The following is a 16,960-nucleotide window of genomic DNA, read 5'->3' on the forward strand; positions in this document are numbered from 1 at the left end:
AATTTACTTTTATGCCTTGAATAACATCAAGAAGGGGAAACAGGCTACTGTAGAAGAATAGGCAGGTAGTGGGGAATACCAAATTTACAGCATATAAGGTAAACACATTTATAACACAGAAGGTAAACAAGGCATAGCTGTGATCTTTGACTTCAGGCTGAACTCAAGCAAACAGGAATCTAAAGCCTCTGTTCCATTTATACAGGCAGGGGAAACAAAGTTGAGGTTCAGCAACAGAGAGCTAAGCTCCAGCTGACAACGACAGCAAGTACTAATGATAGATACATGTTCCTTCAACTTCTCTCCGTTTCACTTCTGCCAGGCAGGAAACCCCAGCCACTTCCTAGCTCACTTCCAAACAAATATTTCGGGCTGACAAAAAACAACTCTGATGCTTGCATGAGATATTACAAAGGCTTATTTAATTCCACAGACACCCACAACCAGTTCAGGAATTATCATCCTCTGAATCCCAATTATGAGTTGCTTTTCAAAAAGAAAAATCACATTTCCTTGGTGCCTTCTATGAAGATGTTCTTCTAAAACCAAGAGGTCTTATATCAGAGAGCCTACTATGTAATTTCTGCTCTCCCTAGATACCATTGTACCATGGATCCCCCTTATTCCTTGGCAATGAATTATCTCACATTCAGTTGTGCGTTCCCTTTCCTTCAGGCTGTGGCACCTAAACAAAATGCGCCACAGGGCTTGATTGAAGACGTGGATGTTCAAAGAGCCAGTTACACTGCTGGAATGCACAGACTCTCTTGGCTCTCTTCAAGTTTTGCAGTCCACAGGAGTTGCAGCAGTCCAGCAGAAAGGACAAAAGAGCAGTGAGTGACTGCAGTCCTTACTTAAAGGGCCATATGCTTTTCTGGAGCTTGTTTGTGTGCTAAGTAGAGAAAGAGGATACTGGATAGTGCACTAACTAGGAATATCACATCAAACCAACGATGATAGAAGTTGAACTGGAGCTCTCCCAGGACTTCCGTTATAATAGTGCGATACTCTAGAGGCATACTCATCCGAATCAGGAGCACTGATGATACAAAATACATACCCTGTAAATTAAAAAAGATACAGTAGCAATTGTTTCACAACTGGCTATGTGGCTAAGATAGGTCAGCACACGAAGACTTTACTATCTCCGTATGTATGCACACAAATGTGTACAGACACATAAATGTATACAGGTGATATATGTATGGTTCTGAATACTCACCATGATCTGTGCTAAAAGCAGTACAATAACATTGGAGGACTTGCTGCTAGAAATGGCATAGAAGAACTAGAAAGAAAAGAAAGTACTGGAAATAAGTAATTCAACAATGATGCCTTAGGGTATCATGAAAGCAGCATGCCATTCAGTAGTTTGTTTGTTTTTTTTTAAAAAAAAAAAAAAAAGAAATAGGCGTGTTTTTTGGAGAGGTGCCTGTACCTACTTTCAGAAACCTGCATTCTCAAACATGAATCTCCTAAGCCAGTGGCAGGCACCACATGACAGAAGTCATATAAAGATATATATTTAAGCTTAGGCACCAAAAGTCAGGCCAACATGATTAGTCACACGTCTCTTGAGTTAATGCCTTCCCCACCTGACAAAAAAGAACTAGCAATTCAAATTAGGCAACCGAAATCCTTTTAATCACCATCTCATCAACTTTACTAATAAACCTTGGCTATAGCATCATTTTGAACCCATGCTTACATTTAACATCACATTGAACATCTACATTTCTTCCTGAGAACAACAATAAAAACTGAGTGGAGAAATACAGTGCAGGAGATGTTTTTCCTCCCTTCCTCCCTCTGCATGGATTTATATTCAGATATTAAAAACATAAATGTGTACTGAATGTCTACACAGTATATGCTCTGTCTAAAGTTAAAGTCCCAATAACAGCTTTCCTCACCAAAAAACAGATAAGAGAGTCTTGGCCAAACCTACCTTTGTGAGTGTAATTAACAACCCTCTGATAGAGGTGACAATGATTATTCCAACGAGAATAAAGGAAATGTGTTGAGACCAGAATTTCACCTGTATCAACGACAGAAATACAGTTAAGTCTCTAACACCACATTGTATAGCTGCCAATTCTTCGGGATCTTTTTGTGTTCTAATTGTACCGATATCCATGGCAGACAAGTTTACATAACGGACATTTTCACAATTATAACAGTAATTGATTACTTTTAACACACAAGAAATACAGATATAGCTTACACAAATCACAAAGAACCCTGTACTTATAGCGATAGATTTAAAAAGTGCAAATTACAGAACATCTACGTGTACAGGCAAATGTAATTACTCTGCAGATAAATGTATTCATCTAAGCAAGACAACTAGCATGTTTCTATTTGCCCAAAACAAGCAAGCACATCACTGCCTCTCTGGCAAGATCACATTACCTTCCCAGCATAATATCAGTTTAAAAACAAAGTTCACGGTGCATTTTCCTTTCCTCTTCAATAAGTCGGAAGTCAAAGATGCATTCTCAGGGCTCTATGACTCCTACGTTATTAGTAGTATGATTTTGTTTACTTAAGGTAGGAATTACTGAAAGGGGTGTAAGGATTAATAAATTCTCACATCAAATTGGATTCCCAAATAATTTACAGTGATCTCAATTCCTCTTGTGACTGGATCTGTCTTCCCCACACGGTCAAAGACAATATTGATAGTTGCCTGCAAGACAGAGATGGATTTAGATTCAAACAAGTACATAAAAAGCGCACCTCATTGCTACCTGTGAGACTCTTGCTTTGCATCACTAAGGAGGGGAGGAGCAGCTGAGTAGTCTAAGAAGGTGCAAAACTACACACACCTAAGAAATACTTGTCTAAGGTTCTCCAACAAGACAGATGCAGAGCTTTATTCAAAAAAAAAAAAAAAAAAGTGTTATTTTCTTTCAGAATTTCCAGAAGCAAGATTTTAAGGAGACTAAAGCCTTACTCAATGCAGTGCACATATAGCATAATCTATATGTAGGGGGAGACACTTGCATATGTCCACATAAAACACAATAAATCATTTACATACCATGAAGATTTTCCAGACGCAGTAGATGGAGAAAAAGTACCCCAGAAAATTAAAATATTTTCCCTGGAAAGTTTTGGAGTACTCTATTCTCTCCTGGAGATACAAAAGGGAGGAGGGGGAAACAGAACACAAACAAAAATATCATTACCACGATCACCCACAACATAAAAACATACATTTTAATGGTGCACCAACAGTGGCAACTACAGCTTTATCCTTCTACACCCCTTAATTCAAAGGTTTCTGAATGACTTTAGAAACAAGGGGCATGCTCCAGTGTATATCAAAACTGGAAATAAACTGCCATCTAGACCCCAAACTAAAGAAACAGATTCTCACTCCACTGCATCACACTTCAACATTCACCTGCTAAACAGGTTTCAATTTCTTGTAACATACGTTCTCTTTGAAGCCACTCTGGCCCTCAGCGCCCTTCTGGGCAGTTACTTTGGTTTGTACCTTTGTTGCATGCAGGTCAGCAGTTTCCAGAAAAAGCTGCTGACTCAGCTCTTCTAGGGCATCCACTTCTTGCTGGATAAGGGACAGATCTGGCAAACCAGCATAGTCAAGGCTAGAATACATCACAAATTCTTAATTAAAAAGAAAACATTCCCTGCCTTCACCCCAAGATCCACATCTAATGGTTTGACTACCTTTTTGATCCAGATCAGTTTTCTTATTCAGTCTTAGTGCTCCTTGCACCAAGGGTCCTAATGCACCCAAAGAAATCTCAAGGATACCTATCTTGCACAGTACTCCATTTTAAGAAGGCAGGTAACAGACAGCAGTTAGGCAGTTACACAACAAGCTCTTTATTCCTCTGCCTAGGGAACACAGTGCAGAACCATAGCTCTCTAAGACCACTTCTCCAAAGTGATCAGTATCCCTTGTCATCAGAGTACATTATAAGTCACTCTCCCATCATCTTCAAAACCAAAACCACTGAGTAACTGCCCCAGGAAATTAGTGATTATTATGAAAGTCTAGTAAAATTGCAAATTTTGATTTTAACAGCCAGTGGAAAAGGAGAGGAAGAGGACTCCTTGGCCTTAAATACGCAAACTGAGTACTTGAAATGGTCTGGCAGAAATTCTTGGTAGGCAAAAGCAAGTCAGAGAAATACAGAGAATCGTAAATGTCCATAAATTCCTTCTATCCCTTTCATATAGGCAGGACAACTTCTGTTCACCTGCTCCTATCCACCTTTTTGTCAAACTGCTCATGGCTTGCCAACTTGCCAACACAGCCAAAAAGCCAGCTATGGGCTAGGTAAATTATTCCTGCGCCTGAGACAGTGCTGTTGTTTTGCCCAAGTACGCCACAGATCCTCCACCCTGGAAGACTATATTTCAAGTTATGAAAAAAATATGCATGCAGGTAAGTCGTGTGAGCCAAGGATACATCAGAATAGAAAACTGCCTCCACTCCAGTGTTGTGACAGGGTAGACATCTGCAATGTGACACAGCAAGTGCATACATATGTCCTGCAACCTGCTGTACACCTCGACTGTGGTGATGTAACAGCACATTTATATGGTCGGGCAGCAGCATACAACTCCAAAGTATCTCAGTAAAACTGTGTGTTCAACCCCTGGGCAAAAGGTGAGACAATGCATTGCTAGAGATCAAACTTCCCAGGAGCCATGGAACCTTTCACTCTGCCTTTAGAAAGTGTTGAAACAAGTGCTTCATAACCTGCCTATCTAAGGCTCTTCCTTTCAAAAGAAATGAAGACTTGGAGCCGCCTCCCAGCATGCAGATGAAGGATACTTTCACTGCCTGCAACAGATGTTGTAACACTTTTTATCATTCCCCAGAAGCCAGTGGGTTTGTTGTGCACTTCTCCTCTCTGGAACATTGTCCTGTGAGCCACTGCTATCCTGCAAGAACAGAAAACACAAGTCTTTAGGAATAAAGTCTTTTTATAGAAAAGAAAAAGAGAAAAAAAAATCATCAACAACCGAAAAAAACAGTTCCTCAGAAGACACTGTTAAACTAAATTCACTGCAAACAGATGCCCCCTTTTTATTTCCCTAAGCACCAATCTTGCTTCATAACATTATCTTGATTAGCTCTGGAATAGAGCCCAGATCTAATCAAGCAAGATTCAATGAGACACTTCCTAAGACTTCTATTCAGAATTCTGCTTCAACGCTTAAAGAGATTTACATCCAATTAAAAATAAATATTCAAATGGCTTTCTCAGTCATGTGATTAGCCACTTTCTTCAAACACATGACTGTGCTATCTCAAATTTAGGAACTGGAAAAATTCCCCTCTTCTCATTGGAAAAATGCCCCTCTCTCCCCTTGGACACCTCTATCATGTTCCGCCTCCTCCACAGAAGTGTGAGCACTGGGCGGTTTGCAGCAGCACTCTCTGATATGCTGTCACTCACTACTAGGCTGCATGACAAGCTCTTATGAAGTAGAAACACATAAATCCATTATTGGACTGAACCACTGGACGCTCACAGTGAACTGAACATGACTTCTAAAACTCATCCAATACTACAGCAGCAGCTGCATATTGTCCCTCACACTCTCATGTGCACTGCAGCATAATTCCTAAAAAAAGTGCTAGCTTCTGGCCTCGTTACCTCATGTTTCTCTCCACTGAGATTTATGAGCCAGCTATCCATCTACTCCCCAACTGAAAACTATTCATAGGATTGTCAAGGTGATCCAGTTTGACAGTGTTTTGGCCCTTTTTTGTAGCTGCAGCCAGCATCGCTAAGCTTGGCACCAAGCCCTCTTCAAGGTTGTTGATAAGCAGTGTAATAAAAAATAATAATAAATCACTTCTTCACACACAGAAGAAACACCCAAGAGGCACTCCTCACAGCACATATGCCCATAGACTGCAAATAACAGAGATCTAAAATAATCTAATTCCTCGCAGTAGCTGCAAAATATAAGCAAGAACTGCATTTTTAATCCTTGTTATCTTCCCAGTACGTGACTCCCCCTTTCCATCCCAAATGAACAACAGCATTGCAGCAAAACTGCATCTAAGTCAAGGTGAAGTATGATACATGTGATACATCCATTTCAGGTGCTCTGATTTGACTCTGGTATGAGGTAACATAAAGCAACGGTGTCACATAACTTAGGCGTTTTGAACTTGAGCCTGAATTATGCAAAGTCTGCAAGGATAAGCATAAAGAACCTCCAAGCTTAGAGGTAAGTTTTCATAATGCTTCAATGGAGTACACTCAGGAAGGACAAAACAATAATTCCTGCACAAAAAGGATTAGTGAAAACAACTTTCAACAACTATCTCCAGAAAATGCTAGTCCCAGACAACCTTACTTTTAACCCAACGTGACCCTCCCCCATATCAGAGGTCCAAAAACGCTGTACAAAAGAGCAGTTGGAAGCAGCACTACCCAGAAATCTTTCAGCTCTAGTGCCAGTACGTTATTATGCTCCCAGTCAATTATATCAATCAATTAAACCTCTCCATTTAAATAAATTCTCTCTCTACTTACTGTCTCACACATCGCCACACATACTGAGTTAACATTTGTTCAGCACTTAACATTTCCAAAAGGGAAGAAAGAAGATATGCTTTGACTACACTTTCATATGCTAATACTGATCAGCACATATGCATGCTGGTGACTAATTCAGCAAGGTTATGCTACCTTGTAATACGCTTGTAATACGTTAAAAGGTTCCATTAAAACATCAGTGCACCAAAAGTAAAGATTTGGGGGTTGCCGTGAGAATTCAGTGTCATACATACAAACCTTCGAAGTGACGTGGATAATTGTATTTATTCCGTATAACTGGTAAGGCATGAAATATGCTATTTGTTACAGCACACAAAAATTCTTTTAGTGTAAATGCAAGTACACTATTTCTGAAAGTAGCTTTTTCACTTGGGGTACAGGGAGTAAGTTAGATCAACAAAAGCAGAGTTCTGGCAGCATGCCTGTGCACTACACTACATTCACATTAGCAACATTTTGCAAATCTACTAAACTTAACTAATATTTTTGCAAATGGCAAGGTTTACATAGCTGTGTCCACACTAGCGTGCTTCAGCTTTGACCTGGAAACTTCAATATGTGTGAACTAATTGCTGTACCAAAACTGCCAGTATGAGAGACCGACTGTGGTGGATTTAGGGTCACTTATTCATCAGGAGAGAAAAGTACACATCTTAGACTAGTCAAGTTGCCATCAGAGAGTTAGAACTTGTCTGGGAAGCCTAATCTGTGCCACTGTGGTAAGAAAGGGTGCTATTAGAGCACAGGACTGGGAAAAAAACAAAGTTGCATGTCAGGCCAAAATGAACCACACAGCTCCCACCTCATTCAGCCACCTGATTCACTGGAACATCTAGCCCTGACAAGACCAAAAATTTTGGTAATTTGAAGATTATCTTACACCATACTGACTGCAAACCCCTGAAATGAATCACTTCATGCTACTGCTGACTTCTCACCTTTTTTTCTTGCTAACAATCATGTCCATAGTCTGAAGGAGTCGTCGCTCCAAAGCAAGAATATCTGCATCTGTCACATTCCTGCAAAATGGAGACACCCAGTGAGGCCTGCTATCCCATTTCAGGGGAAACATGCTCATGGAACACGGAAGAGAGAAACTTGTATGAATAGAACACACTCCAGTGATGGAAAATGGCAATAGCTAGAGTCAGCATACTTAGAGCACAGAAAACAAAGAATTGTCACAAAACCCTTAAGGACGGGAAAAAGGCAACAAAACAAAACACTTCAGTCAATCCAACAGGAAAAGCAGAATAATAATCTCAAAAGGTGGACAAAGCATTTCACAAGGCTGCAATTACCTGAGAAAGTAGGACATGTAAGTGTATGGACAGTTGACAGCACCAAATCCTGACAGCAAAGCCATGAGAGTCACCCCAATCACACCCACGCGGCTGATGAGCTGTTCTATAGACAGAATTCCTGCGAGATGAGAAACACAACATCAGTAACCAGTTGCTCTCTTCATTCTGCTCCACAGTTGGTGCCTTCATGAAACCATACACATACAGAGCTGTCTAATGAAACCAGCTACCTTCACAGTGCAATGACCAGAGGTAATATGAAGTATAGACAGCGAGTATGAAAACAAAGAGGTGACTTTTCTGATGGAGACTTTCTACCATGCTTAAAAACAGGGACGGGAAACTCAGGCTATGAAGAAGCTTCAGAGAGATCTGAAGGGGACTAATGGTCAATGCTGTGGTCCTAAATTATTAAAATGCTAGTGATTGGACTTTGTTGAGGTGGGAAGACAGATCACCTGCCAGACACTATAAAGCAGGCATCTTCAGCAAAGCCACTTCTGCAAAAAGCAGGATTAGAGTTACCAAATGAGTTGCTCCTGGCAAACTGGCCCAAAAAAACCTCTCTGGACCATAGCAAGGAAGCCCTATCCTGCCAACCATCAGACATCCTCTCCGTATCTGCTGTAACTCCTGCTTGTAAGTCAGTAGAGGTGACCACAAAGCAGGCATTCTATCTGAGCATGAGGTGAACTTTAAAACATATATTCATTAACAGCATGTATGTCAAGCCTGTGCTGCAACCACCAGCAAGCACTGAGATCGCTTTTATTCTTCCCAGCCTACACAGACCTCCACTCGTCTTCTCAGGACACACTGCCATGTGCTATTAAGCATCACTCACGTTTTAGAGAGCTACTTATAGAGTAGCTGCTACACACAGCACATTTGGAGCTTACATGGTTGCAAAGCTGAGATGGCCAAGCGCCAAGCCACATTTCATGCTTCAGAGAAGGGGAATAAATGATGAAAACACAGCAAAAGGACTTGACAAAGGGAGACCGAGACACCCAGTCATGTGCAGCTGCACAGAGATTTACACCAGCTACAGAATGTGCTACAACATACTGGCCTTTTGCCCCACACACTGTCAGATAGCAGCAGTTAAAACAGAGGTGCCTTCAAAATGATATGACATTCCACCAGCTAAAGCAATGCTCCCCCGTAACACTCACAGCATCCCTGCTCTTGTGATCAGGTCACATAAAACACATGCTTTATAAACTCGGATGAAGATAGGAGTCTTACACCAGTACGTAATCCAAGTAAAGAATAACCTTCTCTCTACATTGCGCTCCAAAACTCAAGTCTACAAAGTCATACTGCTTCCGACAGAGAGCCCTGGTGCCTGGTGCATTTCCCAGCTGCAGCACAGTGCCAACACCATCCCCAGGTAAAGCAATTCCAACTCAGGAAGCCAGTGCATGTACTTTAAAGGGCTTCCACGACAGGATCCTACACATCTGAATCAGGACAAAGCCCTGCCATAGCCTTGTCAGTACACGTAGGACAGCAGCACCCCAGCAGTATTGCAGGAAAAAAGTTTAGAATCCTTTCCTCTTAGCTTCTGCCTACACCTGGTAGGATAAGGCACTGTATAGCTGTTAAGTGGAGGTACAACCTTGTAAAGCAGAAGATAAAAAACAGAAACAAGAGAAACACTACCAGTTATGGAAATCTGCAGTCGTTACTCAATTCCACAGAACCTTTTCAGCAGTCTGAATTGGGATTACCTAAACCCTATGGCTAAACTCCCATTGGGTTATTATATTCTGCCAACTCAAGCTCCTTCTGCAGTTGAAGTAGATACACTTTTTTCTTGGCAATGAAACGCTGTGCAGAGTGATCTGTGCTATTTACAAGCTACTGTACTTCATTGGCAAATGACACAATTACAAAACACAGATACACACTTTCTCTTAGGTACCTTTTAGGATCACAGAGGAAAGGGTGAGCAGACCCTACAGCAATTGGTATCCTTCAATTTTTAATCTTATAAATGAGTACCAAATAAAGTAGCCTCACAAAGAACAGAGAGATTAAGCTGATGGATATCTATGCTGACAGACATGTTAACCAATTTGAGTGAAACTGTGTGAATCTCTCCTGTTGAGAAAAACATAGAAACAATTCTCCGGCACTGGGGATAATGGCAGGATAAGTTACACAGGAAATCCAGGTAACAACTAGTCCTTTCTACAGTCTTGTAAGGCACACCCAGGTGCTCAAAAGATTCAGTTATGCACATGCTAACAAGATCTGTCGGACCCCAACTATTCCAGGTCCACACAGTATCTTCACACTATAAATATTCTTGGTTCCATGAGCGCAATGCAGAGATACCCAAGCTAATTCTGCATATAAATAGCTCCGGTATCCAGCAGGACTTATCAACTCACATTCTAGTACCATGCAATTGTGCTGTCTTTGGACTCAGGTGGTGTACGAAGCTGTACCAAAGCTAATATGCCCTTCCAGACACGTTGCTAGCTACAGTCTAAATAGCTCTGGTGTTTGGAACTCGGCCATATTTCGTCGACTGGCCTGTCAGCCACCTATGCTACATTGATCTGATTTCAGTCACAAAGAAAAAAAGATAATCAGACTGACAACAATCAGATGAAGGATTGCTTGTCAATTCTATTCTTAGAGTACATTAGTCTCCACAAGAAAAAAAAAAAAAAAAACAAGTGAAGAAAAGCTGCAATCAACTTGTAACCATAAAACGTCATACATTTTGTGGAGATGAAGGAAACTGCTCAAAAAGTACAGTGTTCCTGCACACCTTAGGCCGTTAGGACTCGTTCACTTCCCTAAAGTTTTCCCGTGGTACTGGAAGAAAACTTATGCAAATAATTCAGGTATATCCAACTATTTCTGTCTGACAACCTTTAGATTCCATATTTCAAATCAGACCGAGTTGCAAGAACTACTTTCTACAGTCCCAAATGTAGAGCTAAGACAACACAATTAAAGCTCCAAGATAAAGGTCTGATTAGCAGACTGTTTTCAGGAGGAAAGGGATGAACAAGAATATGAAACTCACCATGTTTCGGGCTGAGAATGGGAAATGGATCCCCCAGCTTCCAGAAGAAATACATGAATGTCAACCACAGAACGCACGCAAAAAGTAGTTTCTGTCTGTGCACTAATGGAAAGGAAAAAACAAAAACAGCGCTTTAAAGAAGTTCTTCTTTTAAGGCTTTTTCAAGCTTGCAAAATCACTAAACATTAGTCCAAAGGCTGCTTTGAACACAGGTGGCCAAAACAGGTGCCACCTGACAGACTGAGAGCTAACAGTATGCGCTTCCTGCCAAACTCCTGCTGGAGACACCACCACCTTTTGTAAGAGCTAACACAGCGACACAACACTTTGGCATTTCCCTAAGGATGCACAAAGATGGCTGCACTGTGAACAGGGAACCACTTAGCTGCATCTGTCTTGTGTGACACTGAACATGAAACTTGGAAACTTCACCTTAATGCCAATACTCCCAACCTATATACCTGAGCGTGATGAATATCAATAGCTCAAGGTTAAATGCGCATTAGCACATGGAAGAGGCCTCAACCAGACAGCAGTAAGAAAAAAAAAAATCAAGGGTAATGTATTGAGCTTTGCTGCCTTATTTCTTTCACCCCTTAACAGAACAACACAGGCTTGCCGAGGTCTCCAGGGCTTGGCTGCAAGCTTAAAATTGTCAAGGAACTAATTCCAGTAACATTACTCCCAAGCACCAATCTTTGTCAAAACCCAGAAAGAAAAGCTACGTGTGTTGGGGTCAGGTGAAGTATCCCCTAACTATTCAATAAACAGTCAATGCTCAGGCACTGAGTTCCAGACAGAAGTTAACTAGCCAGGACAAAGTTAGGGGAAGGATGGAAACACAGGAATAGCAACCAACACATCTCTCTCTCGAAAAGAAAGAGTCTCATTTGAATACATGGTCTCAAATTAGCAGCCCCACTGCATAAACCAAGTACTCACATAATCTGATATTGCTCACAACAAAGTAACCGATGTAGAAGGGTACCATGAAGACTAGGATGAGCAAAATGACACACAGGTTCAGCTTCCAGTGAAAATATCGAGAGCTAAAACAAAGCCAAAATACAGATCAGCACACTACAACACAGCAAATTTCTCAAAGAATCACATCTCAATGAAGTCCTTGCAACTAAATCATAGATTGGATAGTACTGGCCTAGCATGTAGCATATTCTGTTGGTTTTGTGTTTTTTTTTCCACCATACACAGCTCAAGAATGTGTATTTCAAAACTAACAACTACCCAGTAAAATCCACTGAGCTATTTTCAAAAATACTCTATTTTCTAAAGTGATTAATGCTGGATGCATCATGATTCATCTGGTGTACTACTTGTCTAGTTGAACATTAGATCAAAATGAAGTATAAGAAATAATTAACTTTGTAATGAATGGCTGAGTCAAAAAGGGCTAATTCAAATAGAAAAGATTAAAAATACTTAATGTTCATAACTCAATATGTTTCGTTTCAAAGTGAATTTTCTCACATACAAGACATTGCAAAGAATTTAGAACACACACACACACAATCAGTAGTCCTCTGACCAAAAGATATTAGCCAAATCGAGAAGAGATTCATCTTGGTTGAACTGACTTTTCACTTAGTTTTCACAGAACAATACATGTCCAGTTCCCAATACACACCCATACCCTGTTCATTCCTCAGGGAAGAAGAACTTCAGAGGATCCATGTCACCTCTCCCCTAGCTAATTCAGAGGCAGACATTTTCATCTACACTGATTTCCAGCCCTTTGTTGAAACTCATGAAAGCATTCTCCACAGTGATCTCTCTGGCTGCAAGCTCTACAGATTAATAACATGCAGTCAAAACTACCATTACCTTTTATCAGTTTTGAACTTCGCGCCTTTCAACTCCTTTGATTGCTCTCTTAGCCTTGTATGATGAGAGACAACGAACAGGAATCCCAGATAACCTCTACGTGTTACTGTTCTACCTTCTCTCTCCTGGTGATTTCTGAAGTACTCAGTTTTTAACAGCCCCTGTGTCAAGGGAGGATGTGCCTTTGATTCACAAGGACTGCAGTATTACCTAAGTACAGTTTTCATTCCACAATTGGCTTCACATCTTATTGTTTTGGCCAGTGCAGAAAAACAACTGCTTACAGTTTTTATAGTCCTTAACATCTGAAATGTGCTCTTCAGCATGATCTGAAGCTTCACAACACTCCCATGAAAGAAACTGTTCTTTCATTTCACAAATGGAGAAAGCCAAAGACTAAAGCCCTACTATTAGTCCACACTAATAGTGACTGCGCGGAAAATCAGGAATTTAGGGCTTCTAGTCTCGTGTTCTGACAAACAATTCCAGTTCAAATATCTTTGTTGAGTTGCTGACAATTTTCTCACACAATTTCTGCAACCAAAATCTAATCTACCCATGAAGCTGCTGCTGAACACTAGGCAGGCTAGTCCTTTCAGTCAGCTCTCAAACTCACCTGCTGTTCAGCACCCCCAATATCTCAAAGATGATGAGCTCAAACATAGTACAAGAGAAGGCAAAAGTCACAGAGAAGATCACCTGGACAACATATTGTCGCACCTGCAAAGGAGAAAATAAGCCAGAGATTTCAGGCATTTCCCTTCATAGAACGGCATCCTGACATCCCTCAGGTAAAAAAATAAATAAATCACAAGGTACAATTGCACACAAATCTTGCTTCAAGGCACCTTGCATTTTATCCAAATGGGAAGAATAATAGCCTGTTAGAAACCAGAGGGCAAACCTAGAAGCTGCTCAGTATTATACTAATGGAAGCTATCACCATATTTAACAGAGATGCCTTACACAGAAGGGACATCAAGTGTGTAATGCCCCTGAGCAACCTGACTAACAATAGGCCCTTGCTATTGAGCTCCATGCTCTTTACCTTAGATTTTAAAAAAAGATCTGTATCAGAAAAACTTCTGGGGGTTGAAAGTGGTTTGCACTTCAGCCACCTCTTGCCTAGACTATATTTTCTCATAGCTCTCTAGGGATAAGAGAATGCAACAGTGTTATCCCAACCAATCCTCAACAATTCGGCCAAAACAAACACATCCCACCAAGGTTAAAGTTTAATTTGATTTTGACTCAGAAATTCTACAATTATATCAGGCAAGCTTACCCAAGCAAAAGGGAAAGCCTTCTATTACCCTGGCTCTTCTTCCACTTTTTTTTTTTAAGTTTCCAATACAGAAACTCTCAGTGACCCCAGAAAAAAAATACATTTCCCTAGATACTAGGAGCCTTTTAAATACAAGTACAGAGGAAATGAAAAAGAAAGTAACTGTAAAGACAACTAGAAATAAGATAAGAGAGCTTAAAGACAGGAGAAAGGCCAGAAGCAGTTTTAAGGATATTGCAATAACAGGGAGTAATTTTAAGATACAGAATTGTAATGAAAGGCCCCTTCTTACCTCATAATCCTTGAAGAGCTTGCGCATGAAGAATAGCCATCCAAATCCAAAGAACAGCACCTGCAAAAGAGGTGAAGCACTTGACATTTATATCCAGCAACTTGCAGAATATGAAGCTGCTCAACTCCTGGCTGTACATTAAAGAAATGGAAAGAACAGAGCTGGACCAACACACACAAGCTCTACAAAAGATTAACCCTGCCACGGTACCATGTAGAGAATAAGATTTTAAATATTCAACAGTAGCGGGTGTAAAAGCCTATCATCTTTAAGAAGATTGAGCCAAGACAGCTTTTCTCTGTATTCCCAATTTCTCAGTTCTTCAGTTCCTGGCCTGCCAGAACCTTTGCACTGTTGTTTCTTGTTTCACACTTCCAATCTACAGAATCAAAGTTTATAGTTTTTACAGGAAACACAGTAATGCAGGCAAAGTAAACATCTGAATGTCCACATTACATATCTTCTAGTGAAGAGCAAATCTTATAAAAAAAGTCACCTACTTCCTTAAGATGGCACGTGCATTTGACTTGTCTAGAGAGGTCTTAACACCAAATCAGGCTATGCTCCGACAGAATGCGGGAAAAGGGTGTTAAAAGCATCTCTATGGTTGGGAAAAGGCAGTGCTGAATGGCTCAAACTTTAATCTGGAGTTGTAGAAAGCCACATAGAAAAGCTAGCTGAAGCAGGACAAGCCAATAATGCTTTGCATTTCAAGGGATCTCAGAGCACTCTCCAGGACTTAGTTAAGTTTCAGGACACACCTGAGATGGACAGATGAACATAACAACACAGCTATTTTGCAGAGTTTTGCAAACTTAAAATAAATACAAGTTATGCAATGCAGCGCGAACTGTAACTACCCTTCTTAACCCAGAAAAAGGAGACTGTGTTGTCAGACCTTGGGTAACCACATCTAATCCTCAGAAGACTGAAAACAAGTGTAATGATTTAGAAGAACCCAATCCAAAAGAGAACTCACTATATATATATATATGTTATCTTTGAATAAACCAAAGAGAAAAATTGTTGTATGTCAGTGTGTCAGGGACAAAGATAGTATTTGGACAGAGCACGTGGAAAGGCCAGAGCTCTCTGTCTCCCCGTGAAGGCAGGGCACTTTCAAAGACAAAAACTTAGGGATGCATGTAGGTGATTTCCTCGTCCATGAGAGGTAACTGGATCTCAGCAGTGGCACAGGAGAACACGATGTAGATGTAGATTTTAGATGTAGAGCTTAGTGATATGGTTTAGTGGAGGACTTGTGAGTGTTAGGTCAGAGGTTGGACTCGGTGATCTTAGAGGTCTCTTCCGACCTAGACGATTCTGTGGTCTACAAGCAAGGAACACCTGGAGAGCTGGGCGAGCATCATCAGGGTCATTTGCTGTGAGAGCAAAACTGGAATAGGACTGAGGTTTGGCGACTGACAGCAGGTAGCAAAGCTGGTTCGAGGAGGGCTTCAGACTTTAAAGGAGTTGAAAGGAAAATGATGAGAAAAGTTAATATATTGCACAAGCCCCCTGTAAGTCAAAGCATGGTAAAACAGTGATATTCACATTAAGTCGATCCACATTTAACAGCTGGGGAGGAGAGAGGAGAGGCAAACTTATTAAAAAATAAATAAATAAACGAATTAAAACAGAGGAGGGGATAACCAAGGACAACGCTAACATATGAAATTATATATGAACATTATATTGACGTAGAGGCGGCGGCCAGCACTGCGCATGCGCGCCCTCAAGCCCCACCCACTCCCCCCAGAGTCCCAACGGCCGCTTCCGCAGTCGGCCCGTCCGGGCCCGTCCCGGCCGGCCGGCTCAGCCCCCCCGCCCGCCCCGGTACCTGGGACGTGACCATGATGGCGGAGTCGATGAGGAAGCTCATGGCGGACCCCGCGCCGCCGCCGGCCGCCGCACCGCTCCCGGCACCGTGCTCCCGCCGCTGGCTGCAGCGCGCAGGCCCGGGGAGGGGTGAAGGGGCGGGGCGAGGGCGAGAAGCCGCCCCCCTGCCCTGGTAAGGGTGTGGGGAGTGCCTCAGGACATGGCGGCGTCGCATCAGTTTGTCCTCAGGGAGAGGCGCCCCGCGCTGAAAACCTCAAAACTGATAATAGGGATGTTAAAAAGAACGATAATAAAAATAAGCGTAATAAGGTTGATTATGATAAAATAAAAAATAATATAAAAATAGTAAAATTTTAAAAATGTGTGTCCCTCCCGATTCTCCTCAGAGGAAGCAGTCCCACCAAAGATGGCGCCCCAGGGCAGAGGCCACGCACCCCCATCTCCAGCTGTGGAGAAGGGGTTGAGCATGAGCAGAGGCCAGGCAGCTGGGGGACCTCACTGCAGGCAGCAGTGGAGCCCGCAGCCAGGCATTGAGTTATTTCCCTGCCTGCATCCTGCCTGCTGGTGGAGGTGTCTGTCTGCCCCCAAGAAGTGCATGAAGGAGTTGAGGGAAAGGGTCTCCCCTGCAAGGGTGATGGCAGCCAGTGCCTGGGGAGAGGCCTGTGCGGCTGCACGGCGCCATGTCCTGCATCCGGCCCTTCCCGCTGCAGCCCAGGCCAGGGGTGGCGGTCAGGCCTTGCAGCCATAGCTGTCAAGGAACGGGGCCAGAAGGGAAGTAAAAGTTCAAACAGGGAA

General features: G+C 41.9%; 1 protein-coding gene across 1 annotated transcript; it reads right to left on the reverse strand.

Moving 5' to 3' along the window:
* Positions 1 to 400: 400 nt before the first annotated feature.
* GPR89B (G protein-coupled receptor 89B) lies at positions 401 to 16,379 on the reverse strand (the record flags this gene model as incomplete). Its single annotated transcript, XM_083806123.1, has 14 exons — positions 401 to 1,061; positions 1,223 to 1,288; positions 1,949 to 2,038; positions 2,594 to 2,689; positions 3,044 to 3,136; positions 3,503 to 3,591; positions 4,814 to 4,923; positions 7,496 to 7,576; positions 7,859 to 7,979; positions 10,908 to 11,009; positions 11,850 to 11,956; positions 13,366 to 13,469; positions 14,327 to 14,386; positions 16,167 to 16,379. 14 exons carry the CDS (start codon positions 16,377 to 16,379, stop codon positions 855 to 857), a joined length of 1,539 nt encoding a protein of 512 aa, XP_083662249.1. The 3' UTR covers positions 401 to 854.
* Positions 16,380 to 16,960: the final 581 nt, after the last annotated feature.

This window comes from Anser anser (assembly GCF_964211835.1).
Source record: "Anser anser genome assembly, chromosome: 1".
NCBI classification, from domain to species: domain Eukaryota; kingdom Metazoa; phylum Chordata; class Aves; order Anseriformes; family Anatidae; genus Anser; species Anser anser.